Raw genomic sequence first — 20,252 nt, 5'->3', positions numbered from 1 at the left:
AGGAGGGAGGGGAAACCATGGTCTGGATGTAAAAACAAAAATAAATATGCAAAAGAGAAGTCTGATTTGGAAGATTCTGTTGGATGTCTACTGGTTCATGTTTTATTTTGAATATGCAGGTATGGGTTGGCAGCATAGGGTATGCCAGGCTCAGAGCTTGAAGGGTCTTGGGCCAGCCTGGACTCAGGGAGAACTCCTGCAACCTGGGCTCTTCAAGGGACTAAAGACAACCACAGAGGTGCACGCTCTCTCTCCTCCTCCCTCCCCCAAAGCCCACCACCATGCCAGGCCTTGTCAAACCTGACCCAGTTTTCCCAACCTGAAGGTGCTGTGACTCTGGGCAGAGACAGCTCAGGGTCCCTCAATGGCCAGGCATCATCTCCTTGGACTTCATGTCCACTCACTGCAGGCCGTAGGCTGTCTGTTCTTCCAGAACAAGCAGAACCCATTGCCTCCAGGCTGGGCTCTCTCTGTAGCTAACAGGAGGGGACCCACTGTATTGCGTCTGTCCCTAAAGGGCCTCTTCCGATGGGACTCACCTCTATAGAGCCTCATCAGGTGCTGGTAGGGTAAGGCCAGGGGCTTCCAAAGTGTTCAAGTGGGAGGAACTACCCTGAGCCCTCATGGAAGTCCAGGTTGCTCAGGGCTAAGTCACATTCCCTGCAACTTGCACAATCTGAAGGGTGCTTTTGGAACATGGGCGGCAGGTAACTGCTCAAGGGGAGCACTCTTTGAGCGGGGCCCTAGCCATTAGCAGTTGGTCCTCAAGCCTAGAGAGGCTGGGCCTTGTCAGTGGTGGGTGGCATCATGAACCCAGCAACCAGCCTGGTGGTGACCAACATCGGTCCTGGTTAGTGTGAAGAGGCTGTGCCCAGAGCATCGCTCCTCTGGTCTTACGGGGTCACAGGTGTACCGGCTGCACGTAGCTCCGTGGGAAAAAACCCAGACGCCCACCGGCCCGGCCCCGCCACCAGTGCTGGTCCCCACACTCCACGACTTCCACGATGTCACCTCGGCGGAGGCTAAGCTGGGATGAGTCTTGTGCTGAGAAGTCAAACTGGGCCTGGGCAAAGCAAGCCCTGGTCGGCTGTGGAGGAGCAGGCAGAATAATTAGTGGCCTTTGGAGGCAGTGAGCTGTCTTTCGCCAGGAGCCCCATGGAAAACGTGCTCTCCCGCTGGGGGACATGGGACAGGCCCTCTGCCACTCACAGCCCTGCTACATAGTTTGTGGAACTAAGGTCCAACTCTCTCTGGGTCCTGTTACCTACCTCTGAGCTCACAAAAACATGGTAACTGATGCCAGGCATGGAAGTACTCCAAGGCTTGGAAAACACTGAGGAGCAGATTCTTCTGCAGCCTCCTCAGGCTTGGGGGAGTAGAAACACTACCCCCACTATCTATCTGCTCTCAGGTCTGGGTCCTGGGTGTGGATAGCTTTGGCTCATCTCTGCCTCCTGGGCTCTACCATCTTCCCTATTGTTCTTGCTAGGCACCTGCTGTGTCCCAGCTCAGGCCCTCCCCTCTGCCTCTGCTGAGCCTGCAGAACTTCCAAACATGATAGGATCAGTGGGCTCTGCCCAGGAAGGAAGAAGCTCACCCTGCCTCCCTCCCCCCAATGGTGACCCCAGGCTCTGGCAGAGCCAGTACAGAGGAAACAGGTCAGATCAGCCCCTCCCTTTTCACCAGGCAGAGCTGGCCTAGGTGGTGAGCAGGAGGGGCTGATGTTTGGACCTTAGCTCACTAGGCCAGACAGTGGAGCCATGTGGGCACCATTAGGGGGTCTCTGAAGTCACAGTGTGTCTCTCCTGGTAAAGCAAACCCCTAACTCGTCCCATTGAACAAAGGGGAAACCAAGGCGGAGCTAAGGATTGAAATGGCCCCCAGGTCACATAGCAGGGTCTCAGAGAAGAGAAAAACACAAGGTCTGACTGCAAAGTTGAGCAGCCCTCTCCAAGCCTTGGCAGGAATCATACTCCCCTCCCTCTCTGTGGTGCTCAAGTTCAAATATGCCCAGGTCTTGATTTGTCCTGGCCTCGAAGCAAAACACTGTGCTGCACTAATAACCCAGTCGGCTGGTGTCGTCATCCTAATGAGAGCGAGAGCTGCTCCTGGCTCCTTGATGAAAGGACTGGCTGCTGGAAAATTGTTGTTATTGTGAGGACTAGGGCTGGATGGATCTCTCTACACCTGGGGCCCAGCTAGGCCTTGTCCCTGAGGGGGGTCACACTGCCCACATCCTGTCCAAGTTCAGCTCCTCCTTGGGAAGCAGAGAAGGAACCTCTCGTTGAGCTGGCTCACTCTTGGCCCCTGTTTCCTCATCTGTGTAACGGGAATAAAGAGGTGGGCATAACATGGGCACAGAGTACCAGGCTCATCCCAGTGCTCGGGAGGCTGAGGTAGGAGGATCACGGAGACTTCAAGGCCAATCTGTTCTACATAGCACATCTCTGGCCAGCCCGGGGTACACAGAAAGATCCTACCTCAAAACAAACAAAAATCCTGCCAAAACCCAAATCAGAGTGCACAGTGCAGCTCGGCTTGTGGGACTCAGCAGGTGTTCATACACTCGTTCACTAGCAAGCACTTATTTTCACTTATTGCACACCCTACACGATTTCAGTGTGTGGGCAGGGTGAAGTTTCTGCACTGTTCCTACCTTCTCTACAGTCCTTCTTCCTTCCCTGTAGGGACCACACTCATGCCGCTTTGGGGACTTGGGCTTCTGGGGAGGGCAAGGCAGTGCTCCTCAGACTCAGGATTCCTTGTCCCAGCTTTACCTGGGTCAGTGGTTGTTCATCACACAGGAAGATCTGCCGCCTCTTGGCGATGGTGGTGGTTCGGTAGAAGTCGACCAGCTCGTTGAGGGAGTTGAACTTCTCTTCCCATAGGAAGTACTTCCCTGAGGCCTCTCGAAGCACCTTAAAGTGCTGCACCTGGTCGCCATAACTGCGGGGAAGACCCAGTGCCTCAGACCTAGCCCCGTCTCTGGAGCCAGGCACTTCTCTGGGGGCATCTGAAGTCAAAGGAGGCAAAGACACTGGAAGCCATCCTGGTAGAATATGGGGTTCAGGGCATGGGCTCTAGACAAGGGCACTTTTTTGCTGTGTGGCTTCAGGCAAGCCATTTAACTCCTCTGAACTCCTCAGTTTTCTTATAGGGAAAACACTTCATAGTGTTTTAGGATAAGAAAGCTGAAACACACCATTGGCGTACTGGTACCATCACTGGGTACCTCTGGGCACATGTCTTTCATACCTCTTTGGCATCCCTTCAACTTTGACAATCTCTTTCTTCCCCTCCCCCTCCCAGTCCTCCCAGTACTCTAGGGAGTGAGTCCCAAGATCATGCAGACTCTGATCAAACTCTGTGCCTATGATAGCTACCCAGGCGTTCTGACTATTCCGTGTCCTTTCTTTCCCCTCAAGAGCCTTCCATGGCTGCCACTGCCCTCATGATAAACCCAACTCTTCAGATTCAAGAGCTTGCTTCTTGTCTTTGCTAGCTTCTCTGAAACCAACGGCCCCTTCTTTCTAATTCTATGTTCAGCCTTTCAGACCAATGCCACCAAAATGTACCAAGTCTATCCCAGTCCCGCTAAAGCAGGCCATCCTGTTAGGGACTGTGCCCAGGGACCTGCCTGGGCCTAACCTGCAACCTGTTGCACACCAGAACAGCCAGACAGCTTCAGAGGTGCCATTGGGAGTGGGCATGGTAGCAGCGGTTAAATCTGGGACCCGTTTCCTGTCACAGGTGGCTAGTCTTACCTCCTGACCCTATGCATAGTAGGGAAACTGAGGCCTGAGTGCAGCCGCAGCCTGTCCAGAAATCCACAGAAGGAAGGCTAGGTGGTGCTGCCTCTAGTCACAATGCTCAGAGGAGCTCTCTGATTGATTATTGGTGGGGACAATGGCAGTTGTCACTCCCACAGGGACAATATGTCCCAGATATTATTCCAAATGCGACCTACACCCTGGGCTGCGCCCTCCAGAGACCATTCTCCTCCCAAGTCTGTAGCTGCACCTTGCCCTCCACTGCTCCTTCTCTCTCCAGCCCCAGGGATGGGCTGAAGGTTTAGGATGAAGACAGCGCTAGGAATCTGGGGACGCTCCCTGCCCAGCCCTGACTAGAGTCTGGAGTGGGCGTCGGCTCACACCTGGAATCCCAGAGTCCAGTGGAAAGCCAGTCTGGACTACGTAAACAATCCTCTCTCTAGGCCTTGGTCTTCCAGGAGGAACGTATTTTTGCATTGCCATTCACGGTCAAGTCACTGATAAACTGCCCACTTCTGGAGAGCTGACCCCGTGCGATTCATCAGGGCCAGGGTTCAACTTGGATCCCAGTATCCCCACCCAGTCTTATCGCTCTCAAATCTCACAGAGGCTTGTGGACGGGCACCAGAAGCAAGGAGATAGAGCTGCCCTGAACGTCTCCATAGCCCACGACGCCTTCAGCCCCTCACCGCAGGCTTTGCTGAGGGCTTTTCCATGGGGGCTGTAGCTACCAGGTGACCTGGCCTCAGACCAGTCCTACCTGCACTGCTTATACACCTTTGGAAGGGCCAATTTCCTCAGAGGAGGCTTCTGCCAGGGCCGCCACAATCCCCACGCCTCAGTGCCTAAGGTGTGGGTGTTGAGGGTGAGCAGGGGACAGTGGGCCCACCTCTCTGGCCTCAGGGGTAGCTGCATGGGGAGGGGTCACTTTGAACAACAGAGTGGCTTGATGTGGCTAGGAGTGCAGGGACCCAGCAAGGCAAGATGGAGTGGGACAGGGCAGGCTCCGGACTCATAAGTCCTTGCTCCTCCGAAAGCAGCCGAGAGCCTGAGGCTTGGAGAATTTTGCAGAGGGTTGCTCTTGGATCCCACGGGAGAGCTGGGGGACAGGGCACGGGGCCAGGAGTTCTAGAACTTTCCAACCTGGCAGCTGGGAAATTCTTAGGGCTGGGAAATGTGACAGTCTGGGCTGTATGTGACATGTCTTGTCCTTTCTTCCACCTGGCCTGCACTGTAGCTTTTCCTGTTTCCAAGCTGAGGAAGGGCCAGGCTGTCTGGAAAGGGGTCGATCCCTCTACATCTCCATCCCACACTGCTCCTCAGGACCCCACCCTGCCCCCGAGCCCCAGAGCTGGGTTCTGGACTCCGGGGCTTTGCAGTAGTCCCTGGCACACTTATCTTTACTTATCTCCACCTCTTTGGGGGTGACTGCTTGTGTCCCTCGCTGGGCACTGCTCTGTGACCCCTGACCCCAACCCCCAAAGGGACTATGCTGAGCCAGTTCCCTGCATTCGAAAAACTCATGGTCTTAGTCAGGACAGTCTTGCTCATCGAGTTTTTCCTGCCTGGTCGCAGCAGCCGCTGCTGAGAGGGGAAGGGAGGTTGGGTGGGCAGGAGCCCACATGCCCCTGTTCCCAGCTGGGGTTCACTTGGGTCAGGCCTGGGCACTCACTGCTCCGTCCACTGGGGAACAAGGGGGAGTGGAGAGTCCTCACTGCAGCTCACAGGGAGAGGAGAGCCGGCCTTGAGAGGCCCTGCCAGGTCTTTGTGTTTCAGGAAACTGTCTGGCAGGACACTGAGGTCAGTAGCAAGTTTCTCGCCTCTCTTTCTTTACCTACACACTGGGATCTACAGCCCTGCCTCGTTTACTCCAGGTGCCATTATTTGCTGATCATGAGTTCTTCATTCTACCAGGACACAGGTATTTGGGGAACAAGGAGCTTTGTCCTATTTAGTAGTGGCCTCAGGGACAGGGCCTGGCTCACAGTAGGTACTTAGTGTAGCACCCGACTGGTGGTGCAGACAGTGTTCAATAACTCCAAGGCACCCATGGCCAGAAAGGAAGCAAGGCTCCTTAACTGGGGACTATCAGCTGTGACAGAAGAGTCTCCAGTGGCCTAGAGAGGAGTACGTGGGGACAGTTAGGCACACAGGGTTCAGGGGGTCGGCTCTCTGAAACCTCTCCAGTCAACTAGCTGTGCTATGGCATTGCACAACATCCAAGGCCCATGAAGCCACCTGTGATGACAGCTCTATGTGTCTTGGCATGAACTCGTGGGAGATCCCTGCCAGGGAGGGTTGACTGTCAGGTTGACTCGGGGTCACAGCTGAGGATATGACCACCAAGAGAGGACCAGAGTCTGCTTGAGGTTATATAAACACAAGATTCAGGCAAAGCTAGGGCTCCCAACCGTCCCAACCAGTTGTCTTCTGGGAAGCCCTGGACAAGGGCAGAGGAGCCAGAAGTGGTCTCCGAGCAGGTGCTCCCCTCCAGTTCCACCTCAGGCAATAGTTACAGAGTGGGTACCCAGAACACAGTTCTGTTTATGCCAATGTCTACTTTATGGACGGGGAAGCCAAGGCTCCCAGGATAACTTGTCTGGATTTCAGGGCTAGGAGACGTAGGAGCTGGGACTCACTCCCTTTCAAGGATCCTAACACATTAGTCTGTCTCAGGATCCCTGACCCAGCCTGGGAGGAAACAAGGGTGGAGATGGCCACCTGGTGGTCCAAGCTGGGGAAGCACTGGCCTGGTCTAACATACGTGCTTGGCTAGGACTTCTTGGGAAGGGACTGGTGGGGTGTGGGCCAGGGTATCTTTGAGTACCACACATTGGCTCAGTTCTCCTACTTAAAATCTGCCCCAGAGCATTGCCATCTGCCCTTTCAGCCAGACATGCTACCATCCAAACAGCCCTCAACGTACAACATGCTGTCTCCTGTGCCTGATACCCCCAGCCTCTAGTAGAGCTCCCACACATGCTTAAGGCCTGACTGCTGCCTCTTCCCCTCTTGGAGTATGACCTCTGTGTTTAGACGTCCTCCTGCACCTGCTCATGGTAGAAGTTCTTGGTCTATGTGTATCCCATCATACTCCCTGTCCCAGGGTGGCTAGTCAGAGCTACCTTCCAAAATCTGTCAAGACAGCCTGGGTCTCTGGGATGCTCAAGAGGAATGTGGTTGGGACCCTCCTGGAGTAGCCAATGGCTGCTGCACAGTTGGGGTGGCTGGAGAAAGTGTGGGGGACCTTCCTGAAATAGCCAGTGGCTGGGGTGGCTGCCAAGCAGCTGCAGGAGACAGGACACTTGATGTGGTCCCAGGGCAGTAGCTCCCCACTGTGGTGGGTCTTGCAGCTCCCACAGGCCATGAGAGCAGAAGGGAGAGACCATAGTCCACAGGAACAGCAGGGTCATATACTGCCCTGGTCCTCGATAGGCCTGTTGTTGAAAGCCACTGGCCAGAGGTCAAGCATCCTTGAAGAGCCACACACAGGCCACACCACCCTCTGTCCCTTTAGCACAGAAGTTCATTCCAGGAGCAGCCAGGCAACAGAGCAGATCCTGTAGGGCCTGCTGTTCTAAGCCATGTCACCTCTAGGCCTTGACACCGCTCTCCTCCCCAGCACACTATCCGCTGCTGGCTTCCTGCTGCCTCAGCCCGCCAAGTCCTTCCTCCTCACAGCCACCAGGGGGACTTACTACAGATGGAACTTTTCCTCCTCAGAACCCCTCAGGATTCGGGACTGCTCTGAGAGAAAAGCCCAAGCTGTGTGCTAGGCCCTCTGCCAAATGGCCCCCTCCCTTTGAGTGTGAGCCAGGCCTTGTCCCTTGTTTTCTGTCGCTCCCACCACTTGGCATCATGGTTCTTGCACAACCCAGGGCATCCCACAATGGGGTTTGGCACTGCAGCTCCCCCTGCCTGAAAGCCTCCCCTGGGCACCAGGCGGAAGAGAGCCTCCCGGCTCAGAGACCCCAGCAGGTGTTTCTGGTTAACCTCCCGATGCGCGTGTTTCCTTGCTTCTGTCTCCACCGTGCAGCCCTCATTTTCGTCCTCTCCAGTCTGCTTCCCAGCTTCCAGCCAGCCTGGCGCAACTGAGAAGTCAATAACCTGCCAGAACTGGCGGCCAGGGGCCGACCCCGCAGCCCTCAATTCTATTCTGCTATACCAGACCAAAGAGCGACGGCGTTCATCTTTAATAAGCCTCACAGTTCCCCGCTCAGCAACCTTGCATGAGCTTCTGTGGCCAGGCCCTCTCCTGCGAGGTGTGAGCTCCTCCCTATAGAGTAAACACCACAGTCTGCTTTACAGGCTCAGAGAAGTTAGATAACTGGTCCTATGTCACACAGCCACAAAATGACAGTTTCAGAATTAGAAGTGCCTGGCATCAAGGTCCGTCCTCTCGACATTGCCATAGAGTGGAACCCTGTCAGGAGCACTCTCTGGGCACCAGCCCGGGGCACCAATGGACACTGTTCCTCCTCTAAGAAGCCTGCTCAGGCAAGAAGTCTGGGTGTATTGGACTGCCACTGTGGGTGCGCCCAGTCTGCTTGAGGCACTTCCCTGAGCTTTTCGGGGCTCAGAGGACTTGTTTCTGAGCCCTTTACCCAGCCAGGGGCCCTACCAGGTCTGCTCCACTCCTGCACCCCCACCCCCACCCCAGAGCTCACTTCACAGAGACGGAGAACTCGCCAGGGGAGCTCTCGCTCTCCCGGATCAGGAAGGCTCCTAAGTGGTTCCGTTTCATCAGAGTCTCTTCAGCCAGTTGCCGAGAAATCCTGCCCGAGTACCACCTGTGCAGAGAGGGGACAGTGTCAGCGCTGGGCAGGGCTGGCCCTCTGTCCCTGGCACCATTGTCTTATTTTTCCACATGGGGAAATTTAGAAGCAGAGAAGCAAATCAAGGTTACACAGCAGAGGCAAAAAACATCCAAGACAACCTGTCTCTGCCGCTTCTTACCAGGCCAGACAAACCCACACCCAAGACAAACAAGGGCCAGGCTCCAGGGCTCCACCAGCCTGTACACCCCAACCTGACAGTAGAGGAGAATTTCCTTCCCTTTTAAGATTTATTTTTATTATTTTTAAATTACAAACACACACGTAAGCATACATACATACATACATACATACATACATACATGGGAGGGTATGTGCTCGTGAATCCTGGAGAGGGTATCAGATCCCCTGGAGCTGGTTGTAAGCTGCTACCTGATGTAGGTGCTAGAAACCACACAAGAGAGCAGTAGGCACTCTTTTTTGTTTGTTTTGTTCTGTTTTGTTTTTTTGAGACATTTTCTCTGTGTTGCCCTAGGTCTGTCGAACTCATAGAGACCTATCTGCCTCTGCCTCCCTAGTGCTGGGATTAAAGGCGTGCGCCGCCACTGCCTGACCAGTATGCACTCTTAACCACTGAGCTAGCCTTGATTTTTTTTTTAACATTAAAATGTGTTTATTTCTGGTGGGCACACATGCGGGAATGTCCGTACCACATATATAGAGAGCAGAAGTCTGTTCTCTCCTTCACCATTTGAGTCCTAGAGACTGAGCTCATGTTATCGGGCTCAGCAGCAAGCACCTCTAACCATGGAGCCTTCTCACTGGCCAAGGACAAATTTTCAAAAGTTAAAAAGTGCAGACCTGTGCTGGGGTGTGGGTCAGTGGCGGCGTGCTGGCCTAGCACACCCCAAGTAAGTATGGATGACATCAGTAGTAGTGCCCTCTCTTTCCCGAGCCCCTCCCGAGTAGGAGTAGACTTGATCCAGGACTGCAGTAACAGCCTCTCCCAGTGTCCTTCCTATCTGTGGGGCCGGCCAGATCCTGCAGCAGCCTCGACAGCCTTGCCAGCCAGCCGCTCTCCTAGGCTAGTGTGCTGAGATCTAGAGGGGATTCCCTGGAGGTGAGGGGTCCTCAGGAATGGCAGACTGCCTGTCATGCCTGGCTGGGACTCCAAAACCCACACACTAGAACTGGGTCTCTGGGATGACTGCTCTTGGTTGTCAACCTAACTACATATGGAATTAACTAAACCCCCCAAAACAGGGAACACCTGTGAGGGAATTTTGCTTAATTTGAAGTAGAAAGATCTACTTCTGATCCATATGTCTGAGGTAGGAAGACATGCCTTTAATCCAGATCTTTTAAGCTGGGAAACTCTAATCTTGGCATGCCTTCTGCTAGAAGCCTAGGTAAGGACACGGGAGTAAGAAGCTTTTGCTGTCTGTCTGCCCGTGCCTTGTTAGCAAGTTCATTCCTTCCTTGGCATTAGAGCCTACTCTGGGATTCCAGCGTATACCGAAGATCAGATGAGACATCCAGCTTCGTGGACTGAGCAGCTACTGGATTCTTGGACTTTCTTCCATCCATAGCCAGCCATTGTTGGATTAACTGGACCACAGCCTGTTCTAATAAAGCATTAGTGTTCTAATAAAGCATACAAACACGCGCGCGCGCGCACACACACACACACACACACACAGAAGAAGAAGGTGGGGGGGGGAGAGAGAGAGAGAGAGAGAGAGAGAGAGAGAGAGAGAGAGAGAGAGAGAGAAGGATTCATTCTTTAAGTTCTGTCACTCTAGAGAACCCTGACTAATACAGTCTCCAAGCAGTAGAGGTGGGATCCCTGGGGTGACAGGGTCACAGGGAATGGGTCCAGTGGGCTGTGAGTTATGGAGGGAGGGGGTTACTTGCTCGAAGGACAGGGAACACTCCCCGGAGTTCTCTTTTTCTTTTACTTTTTTTTTTTTCTTTTTCGAGACAGGGTTTCTCTATGGTTTTGGAGTCTGTCCTGGAACTAGCTCTTGTAGACCAGGCTGGTCTCGAACTCACAGAGATCCGCCTGCCTCTGCCTCCCAAGTGCTGGGATTAAAGGCGTACGCCACCACCGCTCGGGCTCCCCAGAGTTCTCACACTCAGTTCTCATCACTCTGTCTTTGACTACATCGTGTTGCTTCTTCTATTGATGTGGAAACTGAAACTCAGGGAGGCCTGGGGTCTCCCGAGAGGTTCCCCGCCCCCACACACCGCCACTCCCACAGGTTTTCTCTCCCTCTCTGCAGGCTCATGAAGAGCCTCTACCGTCTAACTGCAATCCCAGCCTGCCTCTAAGTGATGTTGGACAAGCCACCCAATCTCTGTGTGCCTCTGCTGGTCTGTAAGACAATGTTAATAGCGCCCCCACAGCTGGGGAGCTGGAGGAACAGCCACCTGGAGGCTTTTCCAGCTGCCACTATGAGAACGTGGCTCATTCCCTACCTTCCACACACCCCTGGGTCTGTTTCTGTCTTCCCTGACAAACTTCTATTCTAACTTGCAGGCCCAGGGGTTTATCCTTTTCCTGAGAAGCCCCCACCCCACCGTTCCACAGTCCTCCAACTTCACTGAGAGTAGGGATAGTGCCTCCTGGTCCAGGGGCAGAGGACACCCTGGGGCTCGGGGACAGAGAGGGCTTGGCATAGGCCTTTAAGGATTACAGCCCTCTCCCCCCACCCCTACGTTTAGGGTCTTCATACCCAAGAGGGAATGTCCCCCAGAGCTGTTTTGGGCAGGGCCTAAGATTACCAAGCTGGGCCAACTACTTAGCAGGTCCCTTAGGATCTGGCTAGCACCTGATCATGATCCTGCTTGGTCTAAGCACAGGTGGCCAGAGCGGCCCTCCAGGCCACCAGGGGTTTGGGTTCCGTGACTCTGAATACCCTGTTGGCCCCTCCTTCCTCCTGTCCTCCATGACAGCCTGACCCAGGACTTCAGCCCTTGCAATCTCTCTCCTGGCCCAGGGTCAGGGCTTCTCAGCAGTTCAGACTCCACACACAGCCCTCCAACCTTTGCCTTATGCCCTCCTTGAGGCCACACAGATGACCAGAGCCTTAGCTCACGCACGGCCCAGGCCTTCACCTGGCTAGCATCTGAGGTACATGCTATGCTTTTCTCTCTTCATGCTTGTATTCTCCTTCCCCTGCCTCTGGGTGGGTGGGTGGGTGGGTGGGGGGTGTACCTGGCAGGAAGGCCTGGGACCCAGCAGGGTGGTTGGGGATGGGGACCCCAAACAGGAAGCCGGAGGTGGTAGAGAGGTAGCGGCAGGTTTGGAAACAAGCAGAAAAAAGACACAGAGGAAATACCCTTTGAGCCCCACCCTGCACCTCCATCCCTCCCACCCAGACCACAGCATAGCTCCCACCTGTTAATTGAACCACCCCACACACACACACACGTACACCGTCCCAGGACCCCATGGCTTCCCATTCCCTTGGCTCAGCACCCCAGGCTCTTCCGGCCAGTCCCTGTACTGGTTCTACGCATTGTTCTCCTTGGTTCATTCTGGCTTCCTCCCACTTTCTACCTTCTCCTGAAAATGCCTTAAGCCGTCGCCTTTGTTTATACAGCCAACTCCCATCCATCCCTCAGCGTCTCACTCACTGCCACCCCTTCTGAGAGGTACCCTGATGCTGTCTGCCTTTTGACATATTCTTCCTGTGCCCCGTGTCTCCCTCTGTCTCTGTGCCTGGTTCCCTGGAACCAGACCAATGACCCCGATGCCATTTAAGGTATATCCAGCTGGTGGTCAGGGACTATTTAGGGGCCCAGACATTCTGAGAGCAATGCTCAATGCCACCTAGGTCCCAGGCCTGAGACATCTGGGTCTGACTGTACTCCTGACCTCCCCAAGTTTCAGACCGATCAGCCAGTGTCCATCTCCTCAGGCTGTGCGGTATCGAGGACCATCCCAAACCTCTTGGCTCTGGCAGGGCGAAGTGGGGTTGATAACCTCCAGGTGGATGGTGGCAGTGGGGACTACTCACGGATGTGGCTTTACACGGATGTAGTTCTTGGGAACAAAACCCTCGGCTCCTCGGAGCTCGGCCTTGTACCAGTTCTGGTCATCTTCCATGTTCAGGATCTGTAGGCAGGAGCAACATGGACGCTTAGCCACCTGCTGAGGTCAGAGCCCTGGATGAGGCCCTGTCGCAGCCCACAGGCCAAGGCAGCCTACAGGCCGATAGATGGTCATGCACAGGAGGCCTGTGCTTCCTGGTGAGGCAGCTGAGCCCATGTAAGTTTGTGGTTATGGCACGGGGCATTGCGGCCTCTATGCTCTCCCATCCAGACCCCCATGGTGCCCCAGGGGTGGGAGTAGGTCTTCTGATTGCAGGAACCCAGAGCAGCCAATCACTGACCACTGAGATGTGACATGAAGTTGGAGGCCCCCAGATGAGTCAGTGAGCCCCAACATTGGGTCACATGAATTTCGTGTTTGGAACGACAAGAGGGCCAGAAATAGCAGAACAGACGAAAGAGCTGTGTTCTGATGAAGCTAGTTCTCAGGTTCTGGCCCAGATGCTTGGACTCTACAGACACCCTGCAAGCCTGCTGGGCCCTGTCACCCCAGTTGCACTAGGCAGAACTGGACAGAGAACCACTGCGTTAACTACTAAAGGGCAGAAAGTAGCCCTGGGGAAGGGACAGCACACTCATCCCATGGGTACACTTGCCCTGTGTCATCCCAGTTCTCAAGCAACCAGAAGAAGCTGAACATCACCAAGTGCTGTTTCACAGACAGACTCAGAGGAGTGAACTTGACCAGCGCGGCACAGCATAGTTGGCCTGGGGTTTTAAAAATGCTGGTCACCATGGGCTTTCATCCCCCTCTCTGCTCCTGCTCTGTACCTGGAGCCACTTCAGAGCTGGCTGCCCCCCTCCCCTCACCACCAGAATAACAGAAACAGGGGACACAGACACATTCCAGTATGATCCACAAGTGAAAAGCACCTGGAAGTCTGGGCTTGTGCCTCAGCTCCGAGCTGAGCCCCCTGAGAGGCCCTGGAGCCAGGCTGAGCTCTTCCTTCCTTCCTGGTCTGAACAAGGTCAGCAGCACTGGGCCGATGGAAGCAGGTAGCTGACTCGGGACCACTTTCACTCAAAATGAAACCAAGTTTCCCCAGTGGCCACAGCTTGAGACAGAAGTCCGTGTGCTCTTGAGCTCTGACTGTTCCTGCCGTCTCTAGAGTCTTGGCTTTAGCATCCTTGTCTGTTAAATGGGCACAGTTGTGGCCAACACCATACAATGTCCCGTCCTGCAGTACCTAAGCGGCCACTGTGCCTGTAACCTCTGCCATGTGCTGTCCTGCTTCTACCCACCTCTTTATAGAGACCTGAGGTGCTTCTGTGCTTACCTTGCTGAATTCTTACTGTTGATGGAGCCCCAGACCTTTGGAGCTTCGGGAACTTCCCCAGGGAATACACTTCAGGGTAGTCCCGCTTCCTAGCTCAGGCACAGCGCCTGTCTGCACCACCTCTGGCCCTACCTGCTGCTGGTCTCCCCACTGTCCCCAGACACAGTCACTGACAGCTCTTGACTGAGCACCTGCTGGGTGCCGACTGCAGGAGTCCTAGAGATGTAGCCTTAGGAGCCTGTGACCCAGGGCATTAGTGCTGTGAAGAAGCAAAGAGCCAAGGAAAGCAGCAGCCTCCTGCTGGGGAGAGAGCTGTGGGAGCCATTGTTTGGACAAGGAGCTGCCAAAGGGGTACCCAGAGTGACTCACAAAAGTCTTTCTGTAGATGCCCCAATTTACAAGAAGGAATCAGCTAGTTTGGTGGTCTGTGTTTGTCACCCCAGCATTTAGAAAGCTGAGGCAAGAGGATTGTTGAGTTCTAGCCTTGTCTGGGTGACATAGTAAGACACTGTTCATAGTTCTCCATTCTCCAACAGCAAAAAGAAAAAAGACTCAAATCGTGCCACAAGGACATGTGCTCAACTATGTTCATAGCAGCTTTGTTTATCATAGCCAGAACCTGGAATCAACCTAAATACCCCTCGACTGAAGAATGGATAAGGAAAATGTGGTACATTTACACAATGGAGTACTACACAGCAGAAAAAAAATAACATCTCGAATTTTGAAGATGGAGCTAGAAAACATCATTTTGAGTGAGGTAACCCAGACCTAGAAAGACAATTATCACATGTATTCACTCATAAGTGGTTTTTAAATATAAAGGAAAGAAAACCAGCCTACAAATCACAATTCCAGAGAACCTAGACAACAACGAGGACCCTAAGAGAGACAGACATGGATCTAATCTACATGGGAAGTAGAAAAAGACAAGACCTTCTGAGTAAATTGGGGGCATGAGAACCTTGGGAGAGGGTTGAAGGGGAGGGGAGAGGTAGGAAGGGGAGCAGAGAAAAATGTAGAGCTAAGAAAACCAACAAAATTTAAAAAAAGAAAAATAAAAAAGGAAGGAAGGAAAGAAGAGAAAGAAACCAATGGTGAAAAGATGAATAGTGTCCAAGAAGAGGGAATGGGGAATAGCCAGGCGACGGCTCTGAGATGGACCCACCTCTGTCTCCTTAAAGGAGGCTGGCGTGTCTGGCTGTGGGCTGGAGGCAGGACAGCATCATGTGCTGAAGGGCACTGCATGGGTCCATGACCAGAGGGAGGGCTCAGGGGCAGGGAGAGATGCTCAGATTCAGGGTAGGAGTCCAGAGTTGGAAGGACGCGGGGGTAGGCTGCCAGGGGGCATGAGTGCCCTCCGCTTTCCAGGGGGATATTAGCCTGGGTGTCTGAGGCAAGCTAATCATGGAGAGACTCCGTATCTGAGTGTGTGTGTGTGTGTGTGTGTGAGTGAGAGAGGGGGGGGGAGGAAGAGGTAGAGGGAGAGAGAGAGAGAGAGAGAGAGAGAGAGAGAGAGAGAGAATAGTGTCGTGCTCTTCCTCCAGCGAACAGTGGCAGGGTGCTAGCTATCTACCCTTGCAAGCACTGCCTGCCAAAGAGGGCCTTCATCCCTGGTAAGACTCACTCAGGGCCACATGTCCTGAGCTAGCCTATGGGCCAGGGGGTTTCCTCCTAGATTTTATGAGCACCTGCAGAGGAAGTTGTGTTCCACCTTCAAGCTGGCACGACTTAGCATGACATGGTGACATTCGCCAGAGCCCAACTGGGGAAGGGCTGAACGCCACCAGCACATAGTGTAGAAACCCTGGCCAGAGAGGAAGTGCCGCTGCAGTACACATGGGTGTAATCTTTTTAAATTCCAGATAGCCGGGGGAGACTACAGCGAGGCAGGGAAGCACTCTGGGATCAAATTCAAAGTGATGCCAAAAATCTTAGAATGAAGATACTGAATACTATTTCACATAACGTGTTAACGAGTTGAAATGATGAGGAAATCAAATCTAGATGTGTGGTGGGCAGCACTAACGTAGCAATCCGGTTCGTCGTAACCACGGCTAGCAGCTGGTGACTGACTGCAGCAGTGGGGGATGTACCCTCCTATCCTGCGGTTTCCTGCCAGTCTAAAACAGGTCTAAAGCAGAGCCGGGGAAAATCAATACAAAAAGGATTGCAGAACCAGCCTATGCAAGGACTCTGAAGAGGATAGTGTGTTTGCCCTGAACGCACAAAGTCCTGAGCGCCTTCCTAGCGCTGCCCTGGTGGGGTGGGGGGCTGTAGTGCATGAGCCTCTATTCCAGAACTGAGGAACTGGGGCAGGATCACTGTAGGTTTGAGGCTAGTCTGGGCTACATAGTGAATTCAAACTGCCTGGGCTTCACAGGGAGACCTTGTCTCACAAACAAGAGGGAGAGAGCTCAGCAGACAAAGGCACTTGCTGCCGAGCTCGATGACCTAGGTTCGGTCCCTGGGACCCACGCTGTGGCAGGAGAGACCTGGCTTCCCCAAGTTGTTCTCTGAGCTTCATAAGTGCACTGTGGCATCCGTGCCCTCACACAGTGTAAATACTACAGTTTTACAGAAAGGAAGAAAACAAGCAAATAAACAAAAAGAATGTGACTTTGGGCTTGGAATAGTCCTGACAGCTCTGCACCCTCAGTGATTTCCGGTGCTCTGGGGTGGGGAGGATGGGTTTCCTCCCAATCCCCACCCGGCTGGTGCTGAATTCTTACACAGAGTGGTAGGGCCCCACCTACCTTCCTGAGGGCTGGGATCACTGGCTGTGTCACCACGCCCACTCAGGATGACTCCTGTGCCTAATTGGTGGTGTAGCCACCACCAAGAGCATCAGCTGCCTGGAAGTGGCAACCCTGCCCGCCTGGCCGTTTGCTTTCTGACGATTAGCTGGAGTCTAGACCAGGACCCTAGACCAGGACCCAGAACCTGCCAGATACGGTCTGGTTATAAAGGGACTTTCTGGGCCACACAACAGATTATCTTATTTTTCATTTATTCATTTTGAGACAGGACTTGCAATGCTGTCCAGGTAAACTCCTAGGCTCAATCAATCCTCCTGCTTCAGCACCACAAATGCTGGGGCTACAGGAACATGCCACCAGGCCAAGTGCAAACATTTAAAACTTTTTATGTATTTCCCAGATGTCTATCAGTCACTTCACCCATCTGCTACCCCACAAGGAAGTACACACCTCTCCACACTCTCAAACAACCTTGGAAGTTTTGTTTGTGTGTTTGGTGTTCTTCAAAGGGAAGTTTTTAAAGTCCTAGGCATGGTGGTGAATATGTTCAGTAACCCACTCTGGAGGGAGAGGCAGAGGAAGGCAGATCTCTGTGTGTTCCAGGCCAGCCAGGGCTACATAGTGATACTGTCTCAAAATAATAGATTAATTAAAATACAACAAAGTCATGCAGAGTGGGCGGCAGACACCAGTCACACAGTGCCTGTCACTGATGCGTCTGGGGCGGCCACCTGCTCACTTTGTTTCTCTTGCAAGTTTCCGCTTGTGTCCCTTGTCTGTCTTCCCACTTGTGACAGAATAGTGTAAGTGTGTATGTGTATATATGTGTGTGTAATAGTATACATATACATCACACACACACACACACACACACACACACACTTTCTAGAGCTCTTTAAAGCTAGGTGTGGTATCAAATGCCTTTAAGCCCAGCAACGGGGAGGAAGAAGCAGTCTGATCCCTGAGTTCAAGGCCCACCTGGTCTACATAGTGAGTTCCAGAACAGCCTTGCTACATAGTGAGACCCTGTCTCACAAACAAAACAGAGCAAGAGCTCTTTTTATATTGCCGTCACTTTGGTCATGAAGTTTGTTCTTAGTCTGAGCTATGGCTGTGCCCCTTCTGTCCCTTCTGCTCACCCAGCAGACCCGGACTCCTCCCCTCCCTCTCACAGTTTTGTCAGACTCTTCAAACAGGTCAAGGTCCTGCCTCGGGGTTTTGTGAGAGCCCTGTCTGACCTGGGCTCTCTTCCCCAGGCTCTTTGCACGGCCAGTTCTTTCAGTGCCCAGGTTTCTACGCCTCTTTTGAAAAGTTGCTCTGTCTTCCCTGCTTACGGCGACTCTCCCAATCCCCAGCCGCCTGCCTTTCTGCCTGTGCCCTTACACGAAGCTTGGCTAAGTAGCCCAGTGCTTGTCAAATGAATCAAGGGGATGCAGTTCCCCAATGTCTGCCGACTACCCGTAGCCCCCTGAGCTTGACATGGGCCTCTTCTGCTTTCCTACCCACCCCCTTACTGAAAGCCGACTGTGCAAGCTGCTCCTGCCTTGGGCTTCCAGGTCCTTATTCTCATGGCTTGTGGTGGGTAGCTGGATTCCCCTCCCCCAACTCTTCACCTCCATTTCTCAGTAGACTCTTAGCAATGTGATTCCCTGCTCCTCTTGGGAATCTGTGAAGGAGGAGGCTATCAGGCTTCATAGAATTTTCTGGGGACTTCACTGGGCCCTCTGAACCTGGGTTAGAATCTTCTACACAGCATTCCTGTGGTCCAGCTACCTTCCAGCCTCAAGTGTGTGTAAGGATATATCCCGAGCTGGTCTCCAGAGAAGCCCAGGCCTCTGAAGTAAACTAGGATACACATAGAGTCTCCTGGCCCAGGACCTTCCCAGGCCAAAGTGATAAGTGTGCACAGGACCCAGGGCCAACAGCTTAGGCAGATTCAAAGTTGGTTGAGTGTGCACAGGACCCAGGGTCAACAGCTTAGGTAGACCCAGGTGCCAGCACCTTGCCTTGAAGAAGGGGATGCCACAAATGTATGTGGCTGCTTTAGACCCATAGCAACCTTTGAACCCCAGCTTAGAGCTTCAGACTCCCAAGGGACTGAACAAAGGCCCAAGAGTTAAAGCAATAAAAGTTGAGACTCCACTCTACACTCAGCTCATGCAGATACCTCCCTGCCTCGCTTCACTGCAGTCAGGCAATGGTCTTCCACACCCAGGAGCTCCTCTCTGAGCATGGATCCCACGGATGAGCTTCAGAGAAGCTATCCCTATGCTCGACTCTTGGGGCCAGACTCAGGGTGGTAGCCACCTGGCCCTGTGCCAGTTGCTCCAGTGGGTCACTGGAAAGGCAACGGAGGGCGCAGGGGAGGCTATTAGCATCCCAGTGCCTATGATCTAGCATGACCACCTCCTAGATCTTGACTGTGGCCCCTGGAATCTTCCATTGCACGCAAATGTCTAAGTAAGGGCACTCTTACTAGACGGTTCACACACCCATCTCTCTAACAACGCGGACAGCCACCTTTTCGACCCAGAGGAGCCCAGGTGAGAGCAAAGAAAGTATATTATTCTGTTTTCCCTCTCCTCACGCTACTGCTTGACACTTAAATCCTAGCTCTCTTGGCCCTACTTGGTTAGTATGTTGGCTTATTCTAGACCACCTGTCTCTCACACACACGGTCTCTGTCTCTCTTTCTCTCTCACACACACCCTCTCTCTCTCTAACTCTCTTTCTCTCAGTTGGTATTGTTTTAAAGTACAAAACTGGAGGATTGAACGAACTCCTGCCAGGCACCGTGGCAGCTGCCTCAGACTCTCACAATGACCCAAAAGGGAGGTAATCACTATTCCCATTTCCTAGACAGAGAAACTGAGGGACACAGAGGTGGCTCAGCTGAGCCTGTCCCTCACAGCTCTGACTACCAGGGTTATCCTGGACCCTGATTCCAACCCCACCACCCCTGTTAGCCCAATCAGCCCGTCTCCAGCTCGGTACCTTGAGCGTGTCCCCCTTGTTGAAGGCCAGCTCGTCACTCTCTGTGGCCTGAAAGCTGTACAGGGCCACGGACTCCATCCCACTGTCCCTGGGCTTCAGCCGAGGACCCAGCAGACACTTCCTGCTTCCCGTGGTTGAGGACCACTTCCTTTGTTTTCAGTGTTTGTTCTTTTGAAGCTGGAGCCGGAAACTGCCCTTGATGGGGGAGAAACAGGAAGCAGAGACATGTCACCCATGTCACAGCTCAGGGAGGGTGTGCTCACATACCCACGCTGACTCTGGGGAATCCCAGTGTCTCCACTTCGGATGGTACAGAGCCATCTGGTGATTGGCTCCTGTCTCACGGTAGCCACATTTCTTACTTGTCTTATGCAGGGGTTCTCTTGCTGTGACAAACACCATGACCAAGAGCAACTTGGGAGGAAAGGGTTTGTTTGACTTACAGGTTGTAGTTCATCATGGAAGCCAAGGCAGGAACCGAAGCAGACACCATGGAGGAGCATTGCTTACTGACTTCCTTCCCATGGCCTGCTCAGCTTGCTTTCTTATACAATGGGTACC

At 53.3% G+C, this 20,252-nt stretch overlaps 1 protein-coding gene across 1 annotated transcript; it reads right to left on the bottom strand.

Moving 5' to 3' along the window:
* Positions 1-65: 65 nt before the first annotated feature.
* LOC126514701 (GRB2-related adapter protein) lies at positions 66-19,847 on the bottom strand. Its single transcript, XM_050163783.1, has 5 exons — positions 19,692-19,847; positions 12,568-12,665; positions 8,438-8,560; positions 2,778-2,946; positions 66-1,087 (listed from the first exon to the last, which is right to left on the bottom strand). Exons 1-5 carry the CDS (start codon positions 19,767-19,769, stop codon positions 902-904), a joined length of 654 nt encoding a protein of 217 aa, XP_050019740.1. The 5' UTR covers positions 19,770-19,847; the 3' UTR covers positions 66-901.
* Positions 19,848-20,252: the final 405 nt, after the last annotated feature.

This window comes from Alexandromys fortis, unplaced genomic scaffold (assembly GCF_014885135.2).
Source record: "Alexandromys fortis isolate MF-2015 unplaced genomic scaffold, M_Fortis_MF-2015_v1.1 scaffold_149, whole genome shotgun sequence".
Lineage (NCBI taxonomy): Eukaryota > Metazoa > Chordata > Mammalia > Rodentia > Cricetidae > Alexandromys > Alexandromys fortis.
This window is presented reverse-complemented; position numbering and strand designations above follow the sequence as displayed.

Bases quoted from the DNA above. Each gene is read 5' to 3' on its own strand.
- LOC126514701 (XM_050163783.1), bottom strand. From the start codon at position 19,769: ATGGAGTCCGTGGCCCTGTACAGCTTTCAGGCCACAGAGAGTGACGAG. The intron at 12,666-19,691 runs GTACCGAGCTGG...TCCTGCCTACAG, and splicing joins ACAAGGGGGACACGCTCAAG to ATCCTGAACATGGAAGATGA. The intron at 2,947-8,437 runs GTGAGCTCTGGG...TCTTCCCCGCAG, and splicing joins GAGTTCTCCGTCTCTGTGAA to TTATGGCGACCAGGTGCAGC.